The 25,957-nt window shown below is 48.0% G+C and overlaps 7 protein-coding genes across 7 annotated transcripts; 6 read left to right on the plus strand and 1 right to left on the minus strand.

Annotated features, from left to right (window-relative positions):
- Positions 1-1,771: 1,771 nt before the first annotated feature.
- On the plus strand, positions 1,772-2,689 carry PEX2_068500 (uncharacterized protein; the record flags this gene model as incomplete). Its single annotated transcript, XM_016744121.1, has 2 exons — positions 1,772-1,993; positions 2,039-2,689. The coding sequence occupies 2 exons, from the start codon at positions 1,772-1,774 to the stop codon at positions 2,687-2,689; spliced, it is 873 nt and encodes a 290-aa protein (XP_016599834.1).
- Positions 2,690-4,763: 2,074 nt separating this feature from the next.
- On the plus strand, positions 4,764-5,721 carry PEX2_068510 (ribulose-phosphate 3-epimerase RPE1; the record flags this gene model as incomplete). Its single annotated transcript, XM_016744122.1, has 3 exons — positions 4,764-5,006; positions 5,092-5,343; positions 5,452-5,721. The coding sequence occupies 3 exons, from the start codon at positions 4,764-4,766 to the stop codon at positions 5,719-5,721; spliced, it is 765 nt and encodes a 254-aa protein (XP_016599835.1).
- Positions 5,722-6,012: 291 nt separating this feature from the next.
- Positions 6,013-7,175, minus strand: PEX2_068520 (uncharacterized protein; the record flags this gene model as incomplete). The annotated part of the gene is made up of 2 exons (XM_016744123.1): positions 6,013-6,873; positions 6,960-7,175. 2 exons carry the CDS (start codon positions 7,173-7,175, stop codon positions 6,013-6,015), a joined length of 1,077 nt encoding a protein of 358 aa, XP_016599836.1.
- A 3,909-nt stretch (positions 7,176-11,084) lies between these two features.
- PEX2_068530 (uncharacterized protein) lies at positions 11,085-13,062 on the plus strand (the record flags this gene model as incomplete). Its single annotated transcript, XM_016744124.1, has 2 exons — positions 11,085-11,351; positions 11,452-13,062. The coding sequence occupies 2 exons, from the start codon at positions 11,085-11,087 to the stop codon at positions 13,060-13,062; spliced, it is 1,878 nt and encodes a 625-aa protein (XP_016599837.1).
- A 2,661-nt stretch (positions 13,063-15,723) lies between these two features.
- Positions 15,724-19,056, plus strand: PEX2_068540 (Acyl transferase/acyl hydrolase/lysophospholipase; the record flags this gene model as incomplete). Its single annotated transcript, XM_016744125.1, has 4 exons — positions 15,724-15,923; positions 15,996-16,819; positions 16,879-16,913; positions 16,978-19,056. The coding sequence occupies 4 exons, from the start codon at positions 15,724-15,726 to the stop codon at positions 19,054-19,056; spliced, it is 3,138 nt and encodes a 1,045-aa protein (XP_016599838.1).
- A 1,488-nt stretch (positions 19,057-20,544) lies between these two features.
- On the plus strand, positions 20,545-22,587 carry PEX2_068550 (Major facilitator superfamily domain, general substrate transporter; the record flags this gene model as incomplete). The annotated part of the gene is made up of 4 exons (XM_016744126.1): positions 20,545-20,795; positions 20,852-21,122; positions 21,194-21,536; positions 21,656-22,587. 4 exons carry the CDS (start codon positions 20,545-20,547, stop codon positions 22,585-22,587), a joined length of 1,797 nt encoding a protein of 598 aa, XP_016599839.1.
- A 1,079-nt stretch (positions 22,588-23,666) lies between these two features.
- PEX2_068560 (alpha-L-arabinofuranosidase A) lies at positions 23,667-25,954 on the plus strand (the record flags this gene model as incomplete). The annotated part of the gene is made up of 8 exons (XM_016744127.1): positions 23,667-23,786; positions 23,838-24,287; positions 24,337-24,453; positions 24,520-24,709; positions 24,765-25,184; positions 25,232-25,386; positions 25,438-25,545; positions 25,607-25,954. 8 exons carry the CDS (start codon positions 23,667-23,669, stop codon positions 25,952-25,954), a joined length of 1,908 nt encoding a protein of 635 aa, XP_016599840.1.
- Between the last annotated feature and the right edge of the window lie 3 nt (positions 25,955-25,957).

Consider the following 25,957-nt stretch of genomic DNA (forward strand, 5'->3'; position numbering starts at 1 on the left):
GCTCACGAAACGGTTAGATCTAATGATCGCCACCGGTAACGCCGACAGTTTCTTGAAACAGCAAACTCCTATGCAAAGTCGGGTTTATGGGATTTCCATATTCAGTAAGGTACAAAGTAGGCTTCGGTCTACTCCGTAGGATGAATCCTTATTCAATCAAGAATGTGAGGTATTTAAGAACAAAGTGGAGTACAACCCACTAAATTGACCAGTCTCTCCACTAATAACGCCGACAATTTCCTAAAAGAGCATAGTCATATACGGAGTCGGGTTTAAAGGATTTCCCTATTCGGCAAGGTGAAAAATAAGCTTCGGTCTACTCCGTAGGATGAATCTTTATTCTACGAAGAGAATAAGCTATTTGAGAACAGATAATAATGAGATCTTTTTTTTAAGTCTCCTATTATCTCTAAGCGGAGTATAATTTACCAAATGGTTAGTGAGACCTTTCAATGATCTCCACCGATAACGCCGATAATTTCTTAAGAGAGTAAAGTCCCGTACGAAGTGGGGTTTAAGGGATTTCCGTATACGGTAAGGTAGAAACTAAGCTTCGATCCAATTGCTCCGTAGAGGTCCCTACAATCAAACTTTTTGGCGTGATGGGGGCGAAAGCAGATCAAGACATCAGCCATCGGGGCTCATAATCGCGATTCGGAATAGTTCACCGGCTCCCCTCCAGACTCTCCCGACGGAGGATGTGTAAGGGAAGTGGGTGAACTCCGCTTAGTCACGGTTACAGCATGGACTAAAAACCCTAAATCAGTTCATACATAACCATTAGCCACACCTCACATACACTTAATTGAGTCTTGTGGGAGAAAACGTAATACAGTGTTTCGGATACGGGCAGAGAAAAAAAATGGGCGTGTCTGAGGGGTGGACTGTTTTTAATTTCTAGTATTATTTTCTGTTTTCTAAGCCCCAAGACAGATATCTGTCAATCGCTTGACGATACACCTTTCCAGTCACCAAAGCATTAGTCTAAAGTCAATGGCAGTGGTGTAGTTGTATGGTGTATATGGTTAGATTGACTGGTCCTTCACTGGTTTTGGACCTAATTCAGTAGGAGCCCCGTACACTAGTCTATAATGCTACAGAGCATCCTGCAGAAAATTCCTGTTTGGTTGAAAAACAGTGTGCGCTGACCTCGGTATACTAAGTTCCGGTCGAAATCTCGAGGATTATAAACCGTGTAAGTCGCCGCTGAAAGCTGAATCGCTCATACACAAAAAAAACGTTGACCTGAATCTCCAAGCCCTTGATCAAGCTTTTTCTTCTCACAATGAAGTTCATTCACCCTTCACATCGCCCCGGCATGAAAGACCCGATCTCGCTCTCAAATACCCCAAACGCTCAAGTCTTCATGTCACAGAGTAAATGGTAGCAAGTGCGCACCTACGCTGACAATCTGGGTCACCGCGTAGTGCTCGAGCAGTACGTGGAGCCAGACTACGAGCCACATCACGACCACATAATTCCCACCCAGGTCTACAGTCTTGTCCCCCTGGATGACGACCACAAAAGCCTCCGGGATTACCTGATGCAAGATTTTTAGAATAACGAGGTCAAGCCTTTGTTCGAAATTTATTCATACTGCCCGCCCGACGACTTTGCCTGTATTGAGCATAACCGCATTGAAATCGCCTGTCGCAAGCAGCAACACTGGTCAGGGGCCTAGAATCCACTCCCGCTGATTCCCCGAGTCACCCGTCCTAGCGGCTACTCAGCCGTTGGGTTTTGTGTCCTGCCGCGATCGCACAGCTATCGAATGGGCCATACTGAGGACTCAGATAAGCTTGCTGAGCTAGGCGAAGGCCCGGACTTACTCTACTTCAATCGCTCGTTTTCTAGCACACGAAGTGATATTGACGAGGCGCAGCGTATATCTAAGGGTGACGAGAGTCTCTCGTCAGAGGCATTTGAATTAGCCATCGATCGAGTCACGGAACAAATTGACATAGGCCAGATTCTTATCGATATCTTTTATAATGTCGATCAAGTCCCAGAAGAGCAGATTTGCGATTAACTAGGTCAGCAAACTTCAGTTGGCGGCTTTTCTCTTGATCCAGCATTCCAGATTTCTCAGGATGCCGACATTATAACAGTCACCAATACTCCCAAGGGCAAAACTTCTGATATTCAATACCTTATCCATGCGCTTTTTCTCAGCTCCATCCGCGACACAGCAGAACTCTCCCTCTTAGAAAGCACAGCGCGTCTCTTCACAACATCAATGTTCTCCCACCTCCCAGCTAATAAAACCCTCATTCTCAAATTCTTCATCCCAAAGTCCCCTTCTTGGTCGGCTATTCGCTCCGCCCAAGACGAAGTTCTCGAAATTCTATCCCAGCAAACTCAAGGAAGAGGGCCGAGAAAATCCCTTCCCTATCGGCGCTCTACACAATATCCCGCATGCGACGATCAAACCCCAACCGCAAATCGGATCACTCCACAAGACCCCGAAAAATCTATCATCATAGCACAAGGCAAATACTGCGACCTCTTTCGCCTATTCACAGTTGTGCTCGATCGCGCCAAGTTTATCTCCGAGGCCGGAGTTTACTTCTATATGGCGGACCTGGATGCTTCCAAGGATTCGAACCCTTTTATGGAGTTCGCAGGTTGTGCGAGGCGTGGACATGAGTACGGTTGCTGGGCGGTTGGGGTGGTTGTTCTTGTCGGATAATTTAGTTTTGTTAGGTGGTTTACAATATATTTTGTGGAGATATATACCCCGAGGCAGCTGAGCTCTACTCGAACTAGCCGCCAGGTACGGCCATCATCCTCTGGTCTCGGCACCTTTTAAACACGGGTAGACATGCCCAGGGCCACGATGACTAGGAGCTATCTTCTTTTCCTAGCGCACAGCGTCACTGCGGGTAGAAGCATGGTAGATTGTGAAGAGGTTTGAAGAGCAAAAAGATGGAAACCAGTGGATTATTGTACTTGGCATCTTACCATCAGTGGCAGTCGCGCGACCATCTTCATCGACATGACCCCTTCCCGTAGGTAGTTAGCTTCAGACATTCGGTCAGACTTACGAATACATCGTCATTCTCTTTCCCTGGCTTTTTGATGTTTACATTTCTACCGGCCTTGTTAAGGTCATCCCATAGCGACACACGAAATCGCCACAGGCAAGTTCATTAAAGCGATAGATATACTATAATCAGTATTTTCTTGAGAAATTCAGCTTAGTTTAGATCCGTAACGAGCAGAGGCAAAAGAGGTAAACAATGTCTATTTGCTAATATACTAAGCAAAAAATGAAGTCTGGACTCAGATCGCAAACGGCATCCTCTCAGTAGCAGAAATTTTTCTTAGTTCAGCCAGTATTTTTAGGAGTATTTTCTCCTTCTTCTCTATTGTAGTTAGGGAATTGGTTTGAAATAGATCACCGCAAAGCATAGAATAAGACTATCGGCGACACTCCCGCATCTGAATTGGAACAAAGACGTGGAATGCATGTCGAGTCAATGATGAGACAGTGGTCGTTTCAAGAGCCACAAAGTGCTTCCAGAAATCTATATCGATACATGAAAGTACTTTGGGATATCTTGCGGATTTATAATCCGTGTTGATACCCGTGGACCTAGGCAGTACATGAGATTACATGACGGCGAGGCATCGCCATCTACCCCACTATGTCTCTCACCCGTATACTCCAGCTATTATATACATCTCTTTCATTATCTCAACCAAAAATCAAAATTTGAGATTTAGCCTACACTGAGGAATTCCACGAGCATGAAAACCCAAGCCTAGTGCAATAATATTAGCTTAAAAACATTGGAAGTCTATACAAAGTGTCGACGATACTCCGGAGCAGTGTGCCCCGCTACCAGCACAGACAATGGCCCACTTTCCTAAGCACGACATATCTCTTTGGGCAGCGAAGCGGTTATTCTAACGGCTATTGAGATACCGGGTTGCACTAGATTGGAGTATTTGTACCCGATCTTCGAGCTAGATGGATGTGTTGTAAGGAGATCGGCGAACGGAGATTGGCTATAATGCGTTATACAGTCAGACGACTGATGACCAAGCCACTAGTCAGACATATATAATGTGGTACCAAGAAAAAATCAAGATTTAAGAAATTTACATCGATGCAAGACTGCTAAGGAATAGCTAAGACTGAGATTCCAATATTGGAAGTTGAAAGGCGAACCTGTACACAGAATACATTCCTGATTGGCTGCAGCCCAGACTTCCGCAGCTTCGACGCAGATTCCAGGCGATGCCTATTTGATCTTAGATCGGATAATTATAGTTAACCCCTGCCTATCAAGGTCAGCAGACTGAAGATATTTTTTCTCCCGGCATCACCTAAATAGGTTATCCAGAATACAAGGAGATTAACAATGCCGATCCTCTTTTGACCCCAGGCTACGATCATCTCTGAGAATGAGATTGAACAATTCTTAGTGGAGAGCTAAGAATACTAAGAAGTCAAGATCGTAGATCGAGAGATTGACACGTGAGAGCCAGAGCCCTTATCAGTTGCATCATGACCCTTCGAAGGGGGACGGAGTACTGGCTTGAAAGAAGAAAAGAATAAAAACATAAAATCACTGACATAGTTCAAGTTAGTGTATATTTCTGGATTTACGGTGAACCCGGGAATATCCACTCTTCGCCACTGATGTAAACAGCCCCGGGGAGCTTCAGATACTATTTTTTTCTCTTTATAACCCCTCCACCCCTCCAGATTCTCCCCAATTCCTCCCCCCACTCTCTTCCCCCCATACACATACATCATGGCACCTCCCGCTATCATCGCCCCCTCCATTCTCAGCGCCAACTTCGCCAATCTGGGCCATGACTGCTCCAAGAAGATGGAGCAGGGCGCCGACTGGCTGCACGTCGACATTATGGACGGTCACTTCGTCCCGAATATGACCATCGGCTGTCCTGTCGTCTCTCAAATCCGCGGCTGCGTCGACCGTCCCTCCGAACCCTGCGGTCGTGGCACTTTCGATTGCCACATGATGATTATGGAGGTGAGTTAATAGACTTCTCCCCATACCCGCGTCATTCCGGGACGTCATGAGCTCTCCCCGCTGACCATATTTCGCTTCGTTATAGCCGCATAAATGGGTCGGAGAGTTTAAGAAGGCCGGTTGCGATCTCTACTGCTTCCACTATGAGGCGGCTGTTTCTTCCGTCGCCGCGACCGATCCTACCGATAAAGAAACTACCGCTCGGACTAGCCCCAAGCAATTGATTCGCTATATCCACGAGGAGGGTATGCAGGCTGGTATCGCGATTAAGCCCGATACCCCAGTCGATGTGCTGTGGGATATTATTGAGAGCGAGGACCCCGCCGAACGACCAGACGTGAGTTATTGCTTTTTTTGTTCCAGCTCCCCTGTGGCCGAATTTCAATTTCTTACACATACACACTCGCTCATCTCCAATTGCAATGGTACTAACTATGTTTCACAGATGGTTCTAGTTATGACCGTGCACCCCGGTTTCGGAGGTCAGAAATTCATGGCCTCCGAGCTCCCCAAGGTCGCCGCTCTACGCAAACGGTACCCCGATCTGAACATTGAAGTCGACGGTGGTCTTGGCCTGGGTACAATTGAACAGGCTGCCGATGCAGGCGCTAACGTGATCGTTGCGGGCTCAGCGGTCTTCGGCGCACAAGATCCCGCCGACGTCATCGCGAAGCTGCGCGAGGCTGTCCAGAGGCGTCGCGGCGCGGAGCTGTAGACACGAAACGGGTACATAGCACAAAATGGGGTTTGGGTGTTTTGTCTTTGGCCTCATTTGAGGGCTGGTCTCTTTGAATCTTTTTTTTTATATTATACATTCTTAATCACGAGTTATGAATGGCATTTACATGTGGAAGTCATCTGTCCACGCTTTCGAGGCTATTGACATTTTCATACTGAATGTACGAAAAAATGGATTGTAACCTTGTCAGGCATTCTTGATGTACAGATGTCATAATCATCGAATTCGTGAACAGCGACTTCCCCAATCTTGAACGGATGTAGTCGCCTACTCCGCCGACTTCTGTGTGGGAACCAGCCCTGCCTTGGTATCATCCTTCGCACCTTCTGTCTCCTTGGTAACAGTAGCCACCTCCTTCTTAGGCTCAAGCCTGATCGCTAGAGGCACCATAGGCGTCGCAAGCATTTCAGCGATAGCATTACCCTTGGGCTCATTGGGTTCCATAAGTGTTTCCTTAGTCTCCACGGCCACATCGTCAACGATCGGACTCGGCGCCTCCTCAATCGGCTCGGACTTCGCTTTCTCCGCAGCCTCTTTGCGCAGAGCTTCGATATTTCCCGTAGGCTCTGCAGAGACAGACTTTCTGATCTCATGCACCACCTTCTCTTGATCCGCATTATCCAGCGTCGACACCCTAGATCCGCGGTGGTGTCCAACCAATCCGAGCACCTCTGCATTATCCACGTGGAAGTTTGCCGATGATACGGCCGCTTGTTCGGGAACTAGGGTCGGGCGTTTTGTGGACTTTGGTGAGTCCGGAGCGGTGTCAGGCAATTCGGGGGCCACTGAGCCACGGTGCGCACGGCTGGCGGCAGGCACTTCTGTGGTCTGTTCTTTCGTCTCTTTCTTATCGTCTGTCTTGGCCTTGGCCTTCGAGGCAGCCTCCGAGCTAGCCTGGCGCAGGGCTAGCACCGCCGTATCATCCTTCTTGTCTTCGGGCTTGGTAACGGGAGGGGTTTGGATCTTGATCGTGGAGGGTTTAGGGGTGGCGGTTGTCGGCTGGGCTTTGGTCTCGGTCGCTGCTGGGGCAGGATAGCTGGTGGCGGGCATGCCCCCTAGGTCTTGCACGCTGTTTATTACCATACGCAATTCGCCGAACTCGTTCCATTCTTCGACCTCTTCTAGATCCTACAAGTCGGTGGGTTAGCGCTGCATTCCTAGTATAGCATAACTGCGTTGGAAGCTGGAATCCATGCAAGGGGGCTGCCACGTACTCCCACAATATCGCCGTACTTCACTAACCCTGGAAGCTTCTTGCCCTTGGAGCGTCGGCCCCAAAGCTTCCGAGCAGCTTCGTCGGTGGCGACATCAATGGCGCGGAAGGGGAGTTTGTTCGCTTTGAGGATAGTCTCAATTCGGGAGGTCGCGGTGATGATGTGTGATGACCCCGCGGTCAGGGAAGTGTAGAGGTAAAGGGTTGAGTCTGACATAGTGGAGGTGTGGTGTCGAAGGTGGAATTGGTGGGAGGTTGAGGATGAGGGAAAGGGTTCTTCGTGGGAGGAAGTTTCAATTCATTCAGGGGTTAGTCCTGTCTTTCCTCTTTGATTGAACATCTATAGGAGAAAAATAGATTATTTCCCCCTGGAGGATTTATTATGACGTGGCTTGGTGGGTATCACGTGCAGATTAATGCTTTGTTAATTTCACTGCAAGATTCTCCCCTTTATATAGCATCATTATCTCTTGTACTTGGTCTATGATGTATACTGATTCCCCTCATTGAAGTTCAGTCTCTCCACAACACGAGCCGTTCCATGTGTCCAGCGGCTATCTGCCCTGGAAATGGGCCCCAGTGTGGCAACTTGACGTCAGATCCAAAGTTGCAAATATCCTGGAATATTCTGGTGGATTTTAGCCTGTTCATCTTCACTCTGAAACCAGGTCTCTTTGACATATGTACTGTCAACTATGTAGTGAACATGTGACCCGACATTCCCAAAGAACATACACCACACATAGCTTTAACTGTCACATGTTCACTATCGAGCATCATTATCTGGGCTAAGCTCTGAGTGTATGACCAGCATGACTGCCGACTATGTATAGGCACTTATGAAAGGTTGGGTAAGAAGTAGGCTTTAGTAGCATCAGCTAGAAGCAGTCTTTAGGCAGCTCCTAGTACTTCGGTCACTTTCCCTATTGGCTGTTATATTTAGCGGATTCACGAAGTCCTTATAGATCCGTAGTAATCCAATCAAAGGGGTGTTATTGATAACGTTTTCGACTGGATAGTAATCTTGGCCAAATGATTGCCGACATACAACGGTCATATTCCGAATCATATAGCAAGAAAAACCTGTTTACTGCCTGAGAGTACCCAACAGCCCGATATATATTGTATCTCGTGAGTATAGTCACAAGCACATAATAAATATAGTATGCGGCTACAATAGACTCTCGTACTGGCCGGAAAGGAAGAGACATCATATCAGCACCAGGAGTCCCTGTGTTACAACAAGAATATATATGCACGAGTCTCCAGAGGAAGGTCTGAAGAGCCTCGCAGGATGCGTCCCAGGCTGGGGGCGCAGCGACATACATATCCAAGCAAATCAATTATGCTGGTAGACAAAAAAACTTAACCCACTGACTCAAATATCCCGCCTGTTTGGAAACTGGGCCATGGAACTTGCATGGCATCCTGATCTGTGCTGACATGCGTTTCCCCCGAGTCATGAAACACTGCAGCTCGACTGAATTGGCGTCTGGGGTCTATTGCTATTGGAGCCAGCTCACTTCGTTTATCGCTAGTCGGCAAATTGGCTTAGCTGTCCTATGTCACGCGACTAGCGTAGGGAAGCGGGCTGCATTTGCATGCGTTTAAGCCCCGGGGAAGGCTTGCGTGTAAATGCGAGGTATTGTAGAAGTATATATTGTACGAATTGGAGAATGGTGGACATGGAATATACAGGTTCTCAAGCCGTTTTAACTAGAGTCCAATATGTCCGTGAGCTCGGGGAGCTCATACTATCAGCTGAGTCTTGGGCATGAGGAGCATATGTAGTACTTATATCAAATCAATATGGGTTTCCCATTTCAGTGCCATGCATTAGAATGGCTTCTGCCCGTGCACACACACTGGAAGTTTACAGCCTATCACCCACGGTGGCTCAAAGGTGGCTCATCTTGGAGGTTTGCAAGTTTCACATGTGACCTATCCTACCCAAGACAGCCTCTGACTGCAGGCAGCAGCTCAGAAGCTCAGAGCCTTAATGCAGGGGAAAACTTATCAAAGTCTGAGCCATGTAACGCCTGCAGACTCGAACGAGCTCTTGACATGGATGGTGCACTGTATGGTGCACTGGATCGACACGCAGGGAGTCCGTGTCCTGTCTCTCTATTTCCCCATGAAATGATCAAGTGTGTCAAAACATGTCAGGGAACAACCATCTGAGTTAACGGTGAGAGCAAAATTCGTATCGAATGTTGGGAGGACACCTAAGCCACCATGTGGGCGATGGATCATGAAACTAAAATTTTTCTATTCAACGGCTGTTGTCCCGCTTGTCTCGGCACTGGAAGAATGATGCATCATACATTGAAATAGAAAACTGCAAAGTAAAGTGAATATTTCCTTGTTAGGTGCAAGAATCCCTTAGCCAGCGATCGTCATCATTGACTACCCCGTACTCCGTATGTTGTACAACGTGGGAAGTATGTACCCATGTTGTGTTCACTTTCATGAAATCCTACCATGAAACAGAGGCCGATGTGATCAATCACTCTACGGAGTATCTTGCAACGTAGTTGAGGTATGGAGCACTTTGTACTTTGTCTCTTTCTTCTGAGCCCGAGATTGCCGCTGAATCTACGGAGTACTCCGTAACAAATCTAGTGTCGCCAACGCTCAGGAGCACTAAATGGAGACATAACTTCGAGACCTTTATCCGATCAGGAGACTGATCCACTCAAGAGCGTGGAGCCTCCGTACTAGTATCACACCAGTAAACCTGTTTATCCCAACTAGTCTCCGTACAGCGTATCACGTGGGGGTGATAATCCATCACTAGTGTGTCGTAAATAGTTAGGAGTTGGAAGAGATCATTATTATTAGGCACGTCGAGTATGCCGAAAATAACTCCAGCCCTTATGTTGTAGACCCCCAAAACAAACAAGAGCAAACTGTTTTATAGGGGGCAACCCCTAACCAGCCACAAGCATAAAGGGGAACCGTGGGACTGCGGCGGGAGTGACCCACGGTAACACGTGAATTGAACCGTTCTTGTACGACCACTCTATTTCCTCGGGATTTCGATATTACCTCATTAATGAGTGTGCTATTATTGTTTGCTTTTCATCTCTGGTCGGGCATTGGGCGCTGAAACTAAGAGCCAAACAGCGTCTGCAGGATGCCCCAGCTGCCACACCGGACGACGTGGCAGTCCCTCAACGCGCCCGAGCGATCTTGGTCCGACCGTACATAGTAAATGGATCCTTAGGGGGCCCTCGGGATATGGCTGTGCTAAACGGAAAAATGGGCAGTTTTGCGGTTTCTTTCGGGCTCCCGCTGTAGGCGCATGCTACTCGAGGGAAAAGTGACTTGTTTATGTATTGTGCCATGTACCCCAGGGTCTACATGTATCAGGTCACCTTTTCGTAAGTAAGGACGCATTTGCTGGCTCGGGTCATTCTCGGGGTGATCCGGTTCGCTGCCTCACTTTTAATTCTTTTTTTTTCGGCCGTCTGCAGCTTCTAACCCAACAGGCTCTCACTTCTAGGCGTAGTCGGCTCTGTCGCCCGGGTGTGTGCCTTCGGGAAAATGGCTTGCTGATGGCTGACCTCGATACGGATAAAGTTTCAGACCATAGTATTCGAGAAATAGGGGAGAAAATGGCGAAAAAGAGAAATTCATCACTACCCAAACACATACGGGTCCAGACCGATGATCGACTCCCATGTTTCTTGGAGTATAGTAGTTTCTGCTAAGTGCCAATTCTCGTATCTCACTTTGTGGGGAGTGTCCTCCATCGTCGATCTGAACTTTTGTCTTCTCTTCTTTTATCTACTCCTCTGCCCAATCTGCATTTATTTATTTCTTCTCCCAACTTGCGATATTATTGTCTAATCGTTTTTCCCCCGATCATACACTATACAAAGTAAAATTGTCTCGACGCAGATCTTTATCTTGATCGCATTGATAAGATCTGCTATTCCACCTGCTATCAGCTTCGATTTAATTTCCATTATTCTATTGCGCTCCAAATCTACGTACGTCTTATTCGCCTGTTCTCACAAAGCATGCGCTAACTATTCACAGAGATACAACCCACTTTTCTCCATCCATTTGATTACTGATAGACAGTTACTTCCCCGGCCATTGTGACGAGGAACCCATCGCCATGACTGTCAATCTGGATGACGAACTGTTCACCAGTGCCATCTCCGGATATCACGAAGCGTTTTTGGTCCAACACTCCCACCTCCCGGAATCTGAACGAGATCAGCTATGGATTGAACGGCTAAGTCAGTTCATCCCGGCCTCCAATGGCCGGGATTCCAACTGGCAGCCCGCTGGGAGCCTGGGGAAACGAGCTCGACAGGATGCGACACCACGGACGTTGCCATATTCTGATTCGGGTCTTCCTCGGGCAAAACGGAGAGCCACCGTATGTGTGACCTTGGTTACTTGCTCCAACCTTATCTGCTCCGCCCCTCCCGCGCTCGTCTCCTAATCCCGCCATTCGTCCTTGGATTGACAATTGGCAGACCCCGGATCTCTCAGTCGACTTAAACCGCGACCTATCTAACGCCTCCTCCCCCGACCTACCTCGGAACGGCGCTGCCTTCTCGGGAAAAGGCTTCTACCGACACACCGCCATGGTGCGCTCCCAGAGCCAGCAAATACCGGTCTCCCACCAGCACCAGCCAGCTGGTGCCATTATAGGTAAACGCCAATCCGTCGCCCCGGTACGGACCCATAGTCGCCTCAACCATGTCGACGACTTTTCACCATCCGAGTATACGAAGTATTTGGATGCCTCACCTAGTCAACCCTTTGACTCGGCCTTGACTTTCGGACTCGCAAATCATGGACAAACCGGACCATCGTTCCCTCAATACCCCGAACGGACGTCCCCCTGGATCGACCAGGCCCCAGCGGTTGCACCGGAGATGTCCCGCAGCACGACTACCGACTCGTTAGTTGGCGGAATGAACATGTTCCGCTTTGACTCAACTGGACCATCCCACTTTCAAGAACCGACCAGCTCCGTCCCGCCAGAGTGGGTGCCAACATCCACCTCCGGCCTCCCGTATCAAGAGTCCTTTCTTTCCCCCGTGTACCCTGACCTAGATCCCATATCCTCTTCCCCATTTTCCCACCGTTCCCCCTTCTCCAACCCATCATTCTCAGTATCCGCTCCCCCAACCACCTCCTTCCGCTACCCAATGCCCCACAATCACCTCCCCTACGACTCAGTGGAGATGAAACCCTTCGACTCCATGAACAGCAATAGCTTGGCAACACAGCGGTCTCGCGCCGCGCGCCGTACCAAAGAGCAAATCGCCCAAGCCGCGCGACCCATTGCTCCAAAAGTCGAGTCCATCGAGAGCAGCATGTCCCAAATCGACCCCCACAGGATGCTCCGCATCTCCTCAGCAGACGGCACGACAAAGGAAGTCGCCGCGATTCCCAAGGCCTCCGTGCGCCGACCCCCGCGACCAAAGACATACTGCCGCATCTGCACAGACCATCCAGATGGCTTCCATGGTGAGCATGAGCTACGCCGCCATATCGAGCGCGTGCACGCTTCCATCCGCACGGTCTGGGTCTGCAATGATATCTCGCCTGGCAAGTACTTCCTTGCGAACTGCAAGGCTTGTCGCAATGGGAAACGCTACGGCGCCAATTATAATGCTGCTGCGCATCTGCGTCGCACGCATTTCAATCCCTGTGAGCGGGGCCGTGGCGGGCGTGGGAAAGATAGCGAGAAGCGCGGTGGGAAGGGGGGAGGTAATCAGCCTGGCATGGATGTTTTGAAACATTGGATGATTGCCGCTGAGGAAGTCACCGATGAGGCGGCTGGTGGCTCCAACTCCAGGCTTCTGATTCGCAATCCTAGCCGTGTTTCGACTAGGGATCCTGGATACCAGCTTGCTGTTGCTGCTTGTCGCCTGGTGGAAGGTCAGCCTCCCTATGTTGTGGAGTCAGCTCTGCTGAAGGAGTCTGACCAATTCCCCGAGTTTCCTGATGCACCATTTGAGTTTGATTTTGAGCTGGACCTTGATCTCGACCTCGACATTGAGGATTCGATGAGTTCCCCGTTCTCTGGTTCACAGTCATCCTGCAGGGCTGATATTGATTCGTATGTCAAATGAGCGATCGTAGTCTGTTTCGTCTTTTGTCTCTTGAGTGTGCTCTTTTGCGAGTGTTTGTCCAGAGCGCCCTTTGATCGGGTTCGTGTACTTTACTTTGGGATGTGGTTCATGGTCAGTCTCTGGGGGTTAGTGGGATTGGATCTTCTTTTGAACCTGCACATATTTTGTTTCTTTGGCGATATATTTTCTTTTTTTTTTTTGGATGTGAGATAATGGCGTTAGGTGGAGACCCGTTCCCGCGAACTAGGACTACTGACAGAAGCTCGAACTAATCATTGATAATGAATGGAATAAGGTGCCACAACGTTGCAATGAGAAATGAGACATTCAAGTTCGGTAATCACCCTGGTACTTGGTAACTGGTACAAGCATCAGAGTGTCCCATGGTATGGGGACCCAAGTACCGGGTACTGTCCAGGCAGCAACAATACGGGCGGTCAAGTGCCAAGAAGACTGGGCAGCGGACCGATGCTGTGAGTGGCTGACCATCTCCGGAAGTGGAGAATCGTGTGACCCGATGGCTGTTCACCAACCAATGGAATACCACCCAGGGATGTAATTTGTGGCTGACTGCGTTAGTCGACGATAGGGCTGGAAAACTGTGGCTGACTGGACTTTGGAAGGTAATACTGTGTGGCCTAAGTACACGATGGGTACTGAGATTTTTTTCATGGATTTCAGTTTGAGGTACTGAGATGTAATTGCTGCTATCGCTTTTTAGTATGAAATGGATATATTGGTTTGTAAATGACTCATAAATCAAAATAAAAGTAAAAAAGCGACCAGGATCAATATTTACTAACAAACTCGGCCCGTGTGGAGAAGGGGGGAAAGGGGGAAAGACAAAAAGGTACTTGGGCGGTACCTCAGCCCTGGGGTCTTGGCAGGAAGAATCTCCTATCGGGCGCACCGGCAAAGTACCTCTTAGGTACCCCAACAATTTCCTTCTCAGCAATACAACCTCCAGAAAGTAAGTCACCTAACGTTTTCTCCTTTCTGACACTCTTTTCCATCTTCATCAACCTCACCTTATTCCTCTCCTTTCTATCGCTTCACTCACTTACCCCGGTGGCTCATCACAGCCTCCCCTTTTCAACCAATCTCCGTCTTTGCCTCATCCCAGGTACGTGGATTTAGCCGCTGTGGCGGCCACTCCTCTTGTTGACCCCAGTCGCATCACATCAAAGTGCCCGCAAAGCCCCATAACGTTGGTAGTGACCAAGCCGCTAATCCGTTCTACCTCGATTTCAGACGATCATCTCCCGTCGCCATGTCCTATCAGCAACAGCCGCCTCCGCATGGCTACCCCCAACCGGCGTAAGTCAATATTGATCACCTCTACCCGTGAAATCGGCGGCAACTGTATCACACTGGGGTTCCCAAGATTCGCTTCTGTGCGCTTTCCGACCGCGGGAAATTGAAACCTGGTCCATAGCGAATGGATATCTAGCTAGGCCAATATTTCAAACATGGTTCTGATCAATCTTTGGATGCAGATACGGTGGCTACCCGCCTCAGGAAGGCTACCAACAGGGCTACCCTCCCCAACAGGGCTACCCTCCCCAGCAGGGCTATCCTCCCCCTCAGGTCAGTCGTGACATCAGCAACCCAAACACCCTACCTACCATACTTACCGATTCATAGATGGGCTACCAACAGGCCCCCCAACCCGTGATAATTCAACAAGCGCCAGAGCAGAAGAGCAGTGATAAGGGATGTCTTGCGAGTTGGTATGTATCCATATTTTCATGGAAAGTGGGAACATCGCTAATATAAGGCCTTTTCTTTCAGTCTGGCCGTGATGTGCTGTTGCTTCTTATGCGAAGAGAGTTGTGAATGCTGCATGGAATGCTGCGATATGTGCTGCTAAGCCCTACGATCAATGACATCGACGATACCTTTCTTCTTGCTGGCGTTGGAATTTCTCGATACGCCCCGCAGCGTTCTGGGACAGACTACTGCACTCTTTCAATTGCAATAATTTATTTTCGTCTCTGTTACATTAAGCTTTTGCTTTCTCTGGGTAGAACTCCCTAGGCTGGGTCAATTGAGCTCTAATATCTGTACATCGCATTCAAGGTTTCGTGAGCGACTTGGAAATTCTCCATCTATTGCTCAGACACATGTGCATGTATGTATCGAATGCATGAAACGATGCCTTTGTTGAGACTGCATTATAAAATTGAGTACTTCGCACCTAGGTAGGTATTATCCAGAAATAATGTTACACAACATGACGGCGAGGTTTACTCAAATATATTTGTACTAAAACTGGCGATCTCAGTATGAAAATCAAAATTTTGACACCTATCAAGCATTTTTTTGCTCTTCGCTCTTCATTTAGCACATAGGCATTTACGTTGGGTCTATTTATGGAAGATTGGGTGATCTACAATATTATGGAGGCGCCTCGCTCAGTCTAGAGTAGCTAGTCTCGGCAGTGATTGGCAGAGAGCCAGTCTAAGCCCAGTCTCTAGGCGCCTTGTTCCATCCATGCATTGCTGTCTGGTCAAGGGAAGGATTCCCCAACCCATTAAACCACAGAGGTCCCCCGCGGATGTAGATACTTATTGAACTTATCATTATCTTGTTATTCTGCCACTTGATTTTCTGCCTGATCATTTTTTGGCTCAAGGAACGTCAACATATATCGACAGCATTATGGCTATGGAAATTGGACCGAGTCCACTTGATAGCGACGGATTGTGCCTCTTGTCTCTAGATGGTGGAGGTGTGAGGGGGCTGTCAAGCCTCTTGATATTGAAGGATGTGATGACACAGCTTAATTCGGAGCGCGAGGATGGCGAAATCCTCAAGCCTTGTGATGTCTTCGACCTCATTGGGGGTACTAGCACAGGAGGGTGTGTATTAGCAAAAAATTTAGCAAAAGATTTAGCAAAAGCTGGGCTGACATATGATGCCCAAATATTTAGACTGATTGCCATAATGCTAGGGCGGCTGGAAATGGGGGTCGACGACTGCGTCCTTGCATATACCGAATTAATGGAATCGGTCTTTAGCGAGAAAATCAACAATGTCCCGGTTGACTGGTCTGGAAAGATCGTATCCCAATACGACAGCAATAAGCTCAAGAAGGCCATTGAGAATGTCATCACTCGTGCTGGTTTGTCGCCAACCGACCTGATGAATGATGGGAAGCCCCGTCGCTCTAAAACCTTTGTTTGCACAACCTCCAAAGACACATTACAAGTCACAAGACTTCGAAGCTATCCTGTCCCAAATGAGATTGCGTTACCGGCGACAATCTGTCAAGCAGCATTGGCAACATCCGCCGCGACCAAATTCTTTGATCCTGTTTCGATCGGTAACCACCAATTTGTGGACGGTGCATTCGGCGCAAACAACCCCATTGAGGAGATAGAAGGAGAAGCAGCTGATATATGGTGCACTGCGAGCCGAGCTTTGAAACCATTAGTGAAATGTTTAGTGTCTGTTGGAACTGGCGATCCCGCACAACTCCCCATGGATGATAATGTGCTCAAGTTTCTTTCAAAGACATTAGTCAGATTGGCGACTAAACCCGAGAGTACAGAGCGTCGCTTCATGGCTCGATGGAGGAACGAGGCAAAGGGAAAACGTTACTTTCGTTTCAACGTCGAGCAAGGACTGCAGCAAGTTCAAATGACCGAGTTTGAGAAGCAAGGCGTCATTGAATCTGCGACATATGCCTATCTGCATCATTCCTCCCAAAAGGTCCGCCTTCGTGACTGCACTCTAAATCTCTCAGAAAAGCAAGGTAGGATTTGAACTCGAGAGATCTCTGCTTTGTTGTCATGAGATGCTGATACCTTGCAGGAAAGACAAGTATTGACTTTGAAACAATGATACGTGTAAGTATATTCACTACCCAAGAGGATTATTATCTGGACACCTCGAATACTAATTCTCTACTAGGAACATGGAGCTCGAGTTACTCGGTATCGAATCTTGCAAACTATCCATACGTCAGACAGTCCTTTGAGTCCCAGCAAAGTCGCAGGTTGGTTTGTTCCGTTCGAGCGGAATCCTCGATATGTCGATCGTGAAGTCGTGGGTAAGGTAAAACGCAGATTATTTGCCAAAAACCAAGCCGAACGAATTGCGATTTTTGGTCTTGGGGGAATAGGCAAGACACAGATTGCTTTGGAGCTTGCCTATCAAACAAGAGAATTGTATCCAGATTGTGCCATCTTTTGGCTCCCTGCGGTTGATATGGAAAGTCTACAACAAGCATACCAGACGGTAGCCGACCAGCTTGGAATCGGCCACGATGACACAAACGAGGATGTGAAGACCCTTGTCAAAGATCATCTGAGAAAGCCCAGTACTGGGCGATGGCTGCTGATTTTTGATAATGCTGATGAGATTGATATGTGGACTCAAACCAAAAGTTTAACGCCCGGAGGACTGAAAGACTACCTTCCTACGAGTGACCAAGGCGCCATTCTCTTTACCACTCGAAGCAATAAAGTGGCTCAGTATCTTGCCGCAACAAATGTTATCAAAATTCCAGAAATGGACGAGCATAAAGCCACCCGTGTATTGCGAAACTCTTTGGTTGACAAGGAAGTCCTTCATGACATCGAAAGTACTCGAAAGCTTCTCCACCGGTTGACCTTTCTTCCTTTGGCTATTGTGCAAGCTGCTTCATTCATCAATGAAAACGGAATCTCACTCGCTAGCTACGTTGAGACTTTGGATGGACAAGAGCAAAGTGCCATCGATCTGTTGAGCGAGGATTTTGAAGATAAAGGTCGATATAAAAGCATTCGAAACCCTGTCGCGACCACCTGGCTCACATCCTTTGAGCAAATCCGACGCCAGAATCGTCTTGCTACCGACTACCTTTGTTTCATGGCCTGCATTCAAGAAAAGGATATATTGGTTTCGCTTCTCCCCCCGGATCCGAAAATTGAACAACAAAAGGCAATCGGTTTGCTCAGCTCTTATTCATTCGTGCGCTTGGGAAATGGGAATTCTCGTCTCGATATGCATCGCTTAGTTCACCTTGCAACAAGAAATTGGCTACAGTCAATCGGTTCCCTGCGAAAATGGCAATTGCATGTGTTGAGCTGGCTGGGTTCGCGCTTTCCTAAAGCTGATATAATGCATCGGACTCAATGGAGAGCAACAGTACCTCATGCTCTGCGGATCCTCGCTCTGACTGCGAAGGAAGATTCTCCCTCTGAACGGATCCATGTTTTACTCAAAGTAGCCAAATGTCAAATGTCTGATGGCAGGCCCAAAGAAGCTGAGCGCCTTTTCAGTGAAGTCGTCGAAATCTCGGAGGCAACGTTTGGCCCTGAAGGTCCATGGGCTATTCCAGGCATTGTTGGATTGTCAAGTAGCTACATATATCAAGGCAAGATGGAGATAGGGATCGCGTTGTGCGAGAAGATACTAGAGATTGAGACAAAACTTCACGGTCCGGGCAGCCCTGCAGTGAACGAAGCTCTTGTTCGCTTATCGGATGCTTTCTATGTGGCTTGTTATTACAAAAAGTCTCAAGTTATATACAAGAAAGTCATCCCATACTACCTCAAGACATGGGGTCCTAGTTGCGACACGACAATGGATATGATCGCTCGTCTAGCCATGTGCTACCACTACAATGGGAATCTCTCAGATGCGACACAGTTATCTGTGCAATTGCTGCATATTACCAAACAAACTTCTGGATCGGAGAATCCTGGAAGACTCAGAATTATGAATGTGGCGGCCATAATATACTTACAGCGATGGCGACTAAAAGAGGCTGAAGCGTTATTCACAGAAGAACTTGAGATCGAAAAACGCTTATTTGGGCCTGAACATCCTACCCCAATCGGAACGATGGCGTGGCTAGCCACTACATGGAGATATCAGGGACAATGCAAGAGTGCAGTTGACTTGATGACAGAGTGTGTTTCGTTAAGTGCTCGCGTCAATGGTCTCGATCACTACATGACTCAAAATCAATCCTTACTTCTAGAGGAATGGACTAATCCCAAGTAAGCTTCTCGCTACTGCTCTGCAATTGATGATGCATGCGCTGACATTTATGAGCAAGAACAATGTACTCCTTCCTGCGCAACAATCTCAGCTATATCCGGCATTCGGAGATGACGTTACAATACAGGAGACGATATCCTAAAGTCAAGAAGTATGGCCTATACTATGTTGCGCGACAGTCAAAAAATGATCCATTGCTTCGTGAAATCCAAAAAGCTGTGAAGGGTATGTCTATAGACAGCCAAGTTTCGAGCGGTGCAGTCACTCTAGTTGATGGCCACACAGCCGAAGAAAGATCCTTTGACGCGATCGATTCAACAACCCTCCCAAGCATCTGTTTGAGGTCGCAAATGAGTCCAAGCTTCGGGCTTTCTCCACACTAGTAATATATTTTGACCCTGGTCCAAGTTGAATCTCATTTTGGATCTAATTGAAGATAAGAATGTGAATAAGAAGTAAATATACTTTCAGTCATCAAAATATTTTTAGTAGGTATGCAATCGTTGGCAGTGCCCGCACGGAGTCGCTTTTGCATCTAGTCACCACATGCTCTTTGAGTCTCCCCCGTCAGACACTATGAACCAATGAAGTAAGCTCGGCCCGTTGTAGAGCAGTTTGCTATGACCGCGTCTCCACCCTCGCGCCCTCGGACGAAATAATATGTGGTTAGCCCATCCGAGATTATTGCCTAAACGAGGGCTCCGCCGGGCGCTTTCCTACATTAAGTTGGTATGTAGGACATCCTAATCAATCTTGATTTCCGCAGATTTCAATTCTTATTCATGGAAATTTCCGTAATTTATAAGATGGGCTGATGGACTAATGAGCAGTAGTGACGGTTATGTCTCGACTATCGGTTCTAAAAACCAGGCAGTATCTAAAACAAGCTCGAGCGAACACCGGCTCATCAGAAAAAAAGGTCTCCAGGTGGTTATACCCACTGTGGCCCGTGGTCCAGTTCAAATCAGATAACTCAGGCAATTTCCGGAATAGGTGGGGTCCTGAATTTCTTACGCGACAAGCGAGACAATTGAGGGAATTTTATTCCTTGTGACCGGAAAGACGAGGAAGTACCCGCAATTAATATGGAATTCCTAAAGCCAAGGGGCCAAGCGAAGCTTGAGACTAACGCTACAAAGCTTATTGTGGATAGCGCTTACCCGTTATGGCCTAGTGGTTGCTAGATAAGATGAGCGCGACATCTGATTAGATCTGCCCTTTTTGCTGTTATTTTCTCGGTGGGTCAAGCTAGCCCTGGCATTGGCCAACTAGTGGAGGAAATATTTTCACCAAAGCACCAGAGGCCGCGAAAAGCTCCCGATTTTAGTATGTGGGTCACAACATCATAACACTGCGTGGACTTCTATTTCTTTTTCGGTCTCCCATCCGAACTGTGCCGATCTCGGGGGTTTTTGTCATATAAGTGCCGCCGGTATCCCATTATTTCTAAGTTTTGGTTGAGTCCTTGTTTAATTTTACCTTGTTTTGACCATGGGTGTCCGTATTTTGGTCCGAAGGGCACGAACGGTGTTTAGCCGCATAGCGGCTTCTGACGCTGGAAGCTCAGTTGACACACCCGCAGTGGATGGAACGACCGCAGAGGAAAGCAAGAGAGATCCTGCCGCCGATGCTGAAGTTCAGCAGCCGGAACTGCCGTCGGAAGATCTGCAGCATGGTGTCAGGGATATCGAGGCCATCACCATGACCTGGTCCAAGCGAACATTGATTATGGTTTTTCTCAAGTAAGCCCTTCTCCCATGGAATTAATTTTAATAGTTGCTAAATCAATTGACTATAGTATCTGGTTCCTATACTTCGTCAACGCCTTCCAATCCACGGTTTTCTCCAGCTTGAGCCCCTATGTCTCCAGTTCTTTCACGGCCCACTCGCTGTCCGGTGTGCCTACTGCGCTTGCCGATGCTTTCTCGGCAGCAATTTACATTCCCGTCGGAAAGATGATGGATACTTGGGGCCGTGCGGAGGGATTCTTGCTGATGACATGCTTCGCTACCCTCGGATTGATTCTCTTGGCCGCTTGCAACAGCTTTGCCATCTACTGCACTGCATACGTAAGCCTCCCATCGATGCTCATCATCAAGCCCCGGAAAACTTTCTTCCTAAATGCTTACATCTCTATTAGGTATTCTATTCCATTGGTTTCAGTGGTATGGAATATGCCATTGATGTCATGACGGCGGATGCCTCCAAATTGAAGAACCGAGGCCTGGCGTTTGCCTTCACCTCTTCACCATACATCATTACCGCCTTTGCTGGACCGAAGGTAGCAGATGAGTTCTACTATCAGGTCAGCTGGCGATGGGGCCTGGGCTGCTGGGCTATTATCTTCCCTATCGTGGCGGCGCCTTTGTACTTCATGCTCAAGATCAATCTTCGCAAAGCCGAAAGGGAAGGTCATCGAATCCAGGAAAAGAGTGACCGCACATTCTTGCAAAGTGTGTGGCATTGGATTATTCAGTTTGATTGTGAGTGACACCTTTCTTCATCATTTCGGTGTTGCAAATATCGCGTCGGTCGGACATCATCGACGCGACTCGCAAATTCCAACCATTTAGTTCATAAAACAGCGACTAATCTCGAATAGTGCCCGGCGTTGTCATGTTTACCGTCGGCCTAGTCCTCTTCGAACTTCCTTTCGACATCGCGTCTGAAGCCCCCAACGGCTGGGGCTCGGGTTATATCATTGCCATGCTTGTGGTCGGATTCTCGATGCTCTTTTTCTTCGCTATCTATGAAAAGTGGGTGGCCCCTGTGCCTTTGCTCAATATCGTCTTCCTCACCGATCGAACCGTTGTCGGAGCCTGTCTTTTGGATGCCACTTACCAGCTATCTTACTACTGCTGGAACAATTACTATACATCCTTCCTCCAGGTAGTCAACAACTTGACGATCGCCGAGGCTGGATATGTGAACAACACATTCGATGTCGTGTCCGGTGTGTTACTTCTCATCGTCGGCTGGATTATCCGAAGGACTGGTCGTTTCAAGTGGCTGTTATACATCTCTGTTCCGCTTTACATCTTCGCCCAGGGCTTGATGATCTATTTCCGCAAGCCTGGTATGGGAGTCGGATACCAGATCATGTGCCAGATTTTCATTTCGATCGGTGGTTCGATTTTCATTCTCGTCGAGCAGATTGCCATTTTGGCCGCTGTCGATCACCAACACGTTGCTGCTGCACTGGGTTTATTGAACGTCGTTGGTACTATCGGCGATTCCGCTGGTTATACTATTTGCACAGCCATTTGGACCAATACCTTCCCCAATGCTCTTGCGAGATACCTCCCAGAGTCGGCTATGTCAAACTTCGAGAACATTTACGAAGATATCACAGTGCAGACTGGCTATCCCATGGGGAGCGAGGTGAGACTGGCCATCCAGAAAGCCTACGCCTATTCTGAAGTCCGTATGCTTTCGACTGGTTTGGGTATCATGGGCCTGGCCATTGCCTGGACCATCATGATTAGAGATATTGATCTCAAGAAGACTGCCCAGGTCAAGGGTACTGTTTTCTAAGGATCATTGGACAAGATAGCTGGGGTGTCCAGTTGGAAATTTAACTGCGCATTGTACTGCGAATGTCCTCCCATGCACCCTGGGAGGATTCAATTACAGCAAAAGTCACTCATTATGATTTATTTTCTGCTGTTTATTGTTGTCCCTTTGTTGTCTCTTTCATCTGTCGATATCTACTTATATATTGTGGAAGGGCATGAATAGTAATAATTTATCCATATAGTACCAAATTTCTATTTCAAGATTTGATATCTGTGGATGTACATGTCTTTGAGATTTAATAATTTTTTTTTCAAATTATTTTCCAATTTCCGGGGATATCTTCGTGACATAAGAGTCAGGCACCGGGCAAGTGGAGGATCTGCAGCGGAGAAAGGCGCGTGGATTTACCCGTCAATCACAACTCACATCCCCTGTCATGGCGTTGACCAACTACCCCTCAACGCCAGCCAAGGGGTAGCACCACTTCAATGCGGCGCCAATTCTCAAATCAGCGTGACGAACTTGAAATTACTTACAGGTATAAGCCTTGGCGCCTTTCCTGCCAAGATGTCGTTGCAATGTTGCATGACCTGACGCAAGGAACAGGCCCTTACGATATAGGTTGGCCTTGCTTTTGCCGATGTTTCTCCAGATGGTGATTACTTAGAGGGGCATCCTCTTGGTACATGCACCCCTCATGGAGATTTACCTAATTAGGAATGAAGTGTCGCTATTGCGGTCGCTGTCAGCAGGTTGTCCTGCCCGAAGGAAGAGACCAAATTATGCACCTCGAACCCCTCATGGAGATTTACTTAATTGGGGAAAAATGTCGGTATTACAGTTGCTGTCGGCAGATTGTCCTGCACAAAAGAAGGGATCGTGTTATGGTTCTCTAGCCCCCTCGGACGTCACCTCGATCCATCCGGGTCAATGGGAGCACGATGAGGAGCACGATTAATTATCCGGCATGGCATCTCTCGCTAGATTATCAAACTGCTTGCATATAAATATCCACTACAGCGCGCCTTTAACTCATACTCCCTGCATTTTGAACGGTATCGACGAGTGAAACAGCCGGTTGTGGACCAAACAGCAACATGCTGCACAAATACCTTCTTCTGCCGCTTTTGGCGTCTTATGGTGCCGCTGTCACTATTTCTGTAGCGAAATCTGGAGGCAATGCCACATCAGGTCTACAATATGGTGCTATGGAAGAGGTATGTTGAGCTTCTTGTCCATTACATTATTGGATCTAATTCAAGGCCTAGGAAATCAACCACTGTGCCGAGGGGGGTCTATATGCTGAATTGATCCGCAACAGAGCGTTCCAGGGGAGTCCGAAGTTCCCTTCGTCACTAGAGGCCTGGTCTAGTGTTGGGGGCTCATCACTGGCCCTGAAGAATCTCACTGACCCACTGTCAACTGCCCTTCCAACTTCAGTCAATGTCAAGGGTACTGGCACAGCTGGTTTGACCAATGCGGGATTCTGGGGAATTGACGTCCGCCCCCAGAAGTATACTGGGTCGTTCTATGTGAAAGGCGCTTACAAAGGCTCCTTCACTGCCTCTCTCCTTTCTTCTAGCGGCAAAGTTTTGGCCACTACCAAAGTTGCCTCAAAGAGCGTTGCAAACGATTGGGTCCAACACGAGTTTGTTCTTACTCCCAAAGCAAAGGCTTCTGATACTAAGAATAAGTTCTCGCTTACCTTCGATGGCTCGGTAAGGTTTGACATAGGACTTGACACGCGCCTCAGCTAATTGTTTCTAGAAAGCATCGGGTGGCTCGCTTGATTTCAATCTGATTAGCTTATTCCCACCCACATGGAATGATCGCCCCAATGGTATGCGAAAAGACTTGATGCAAGCCATGGCTGATATGGGTCCGGTAAGTTCAAGTTCACTTATTGCCCTGAAAATTCTCGAAGACCAACGATTCTGATAAACTTGATAGACATTCCTTCGCTTCCCTGGTGGTAACAATCTTGAGGGTGATAGCATCGAGGGCCGCTGGAAGTGGAACGAGACCATTGGGCCACTCAAAGACCGACCTGGTCGTGCAACCACCTGGCAATACCAAGAGACCCTTGGATTGGGTTTGATTGAGTACATGGAGTGGTGCGACGATCTTGGCATGGAACCTAGTGAGTGATCAATTTTGCAACACATTGCCTTACCAAGCTGACAAGCCCTGTCTAGTCCTGGCGGTCTATGCTGGACTTGCTCTGAACGGAGATGTTGTCCCGGAGGCCGACCTGGATTTCTATGTCCAAGATGCACTCAACGAGATCGAGTTCTTGACCGGCTCTGTGGACACCGAATACGGTGCTCTACGCGCTAAGGTTGGACACCCAGAACCGTGGACAATTCGGTATGTTGAGGTTGGAAACGAGGATATGCTGAGCAACGGCCTTGCTACGTACAAGTCCTACCGGTTCTCGGCATTCTACAAGGCTATCACGGCCAAGTACCCCGATATCCAGGTCCTTGCGTCTACTATCGATATGACAATTCCTGGTACTGCTGGTGGTGATTACCATTTGTATGATACCCCGGATAACTTCGTCAGCAAGTTCAACATGTTTGACAGTTTCACGCGGGAGCATCCTATCTTGCTCGGTAAGTAACCTGGGAAAACTGCGAAACCATAACTAATACTTGTCAAGGTGAGATTGCCGCTACTTCGCCATTAAATGGACAGAATATCGACTGGAGTGATACCCATTTCTCTTTGTATCCTTGGTGGATCGGCTCCGTTGCCGAGGCTGTGTTCCTTATTGGCGCCGAACGCAACGCAGACAAGATTATTGGGACTACCTACGTGAGTGGCTTCAACTTCGACTCTACTAGACTAGGACTGACAAAGCAATAGGCTCCTTTCTTGATGAACTTGGACAGCTACCAATGGTCCCCGACCATCCTCTCCTTCAATTCTGATCCCGACCAGACAGCTCGTTCTACCAGCTGGCACGTGTGGAGCGTATGTTACACCATTATCTAGCCCCGAAAGTAAACTCCACTGACATAAGACACAAATATAGTTATTCAACCACAACATTATGACAAACACCCTCCCAGCCACATCCTCCGACGCCTTCGGTCCTCTGTACTATGCGACAGGTCTAAACAGCAAGACCAACTCGCACATCTTCAAGGCAGCAGTATATAACAGCACATCTGATGTGCCCGTGTCACTGACATTCGACGGTGTTGGCCGTGGCACCAAGGCGGACTTGACCATCCTGACTGCGCCGGATCCATTTTCAATGAACGAGGTGGGCGGGGCAAACATTGTCAACAGCAAGACTACCCAGATTAAGGCTGGCAAGAAGGGCGAGTTCTCTTTCAAGCTGCCAAATCTGAGTATTGCGGTGCTCACTACCAATTAATGC

Source organism: Penicillium expansum (assembly GCF_000769745.1).
Source record: "Penicillium expansum strain MD-8 chromosome Unknown contig224, whole genome shotgun sequence".
NCBI classification, from domain to species: domain Eukaryota; kingdom Fungi; phylum Ascomycota; class Eurotiomycetes; order Eurotiales; family Aspergillaceae; genus Penicillium; species Penicillium expansum.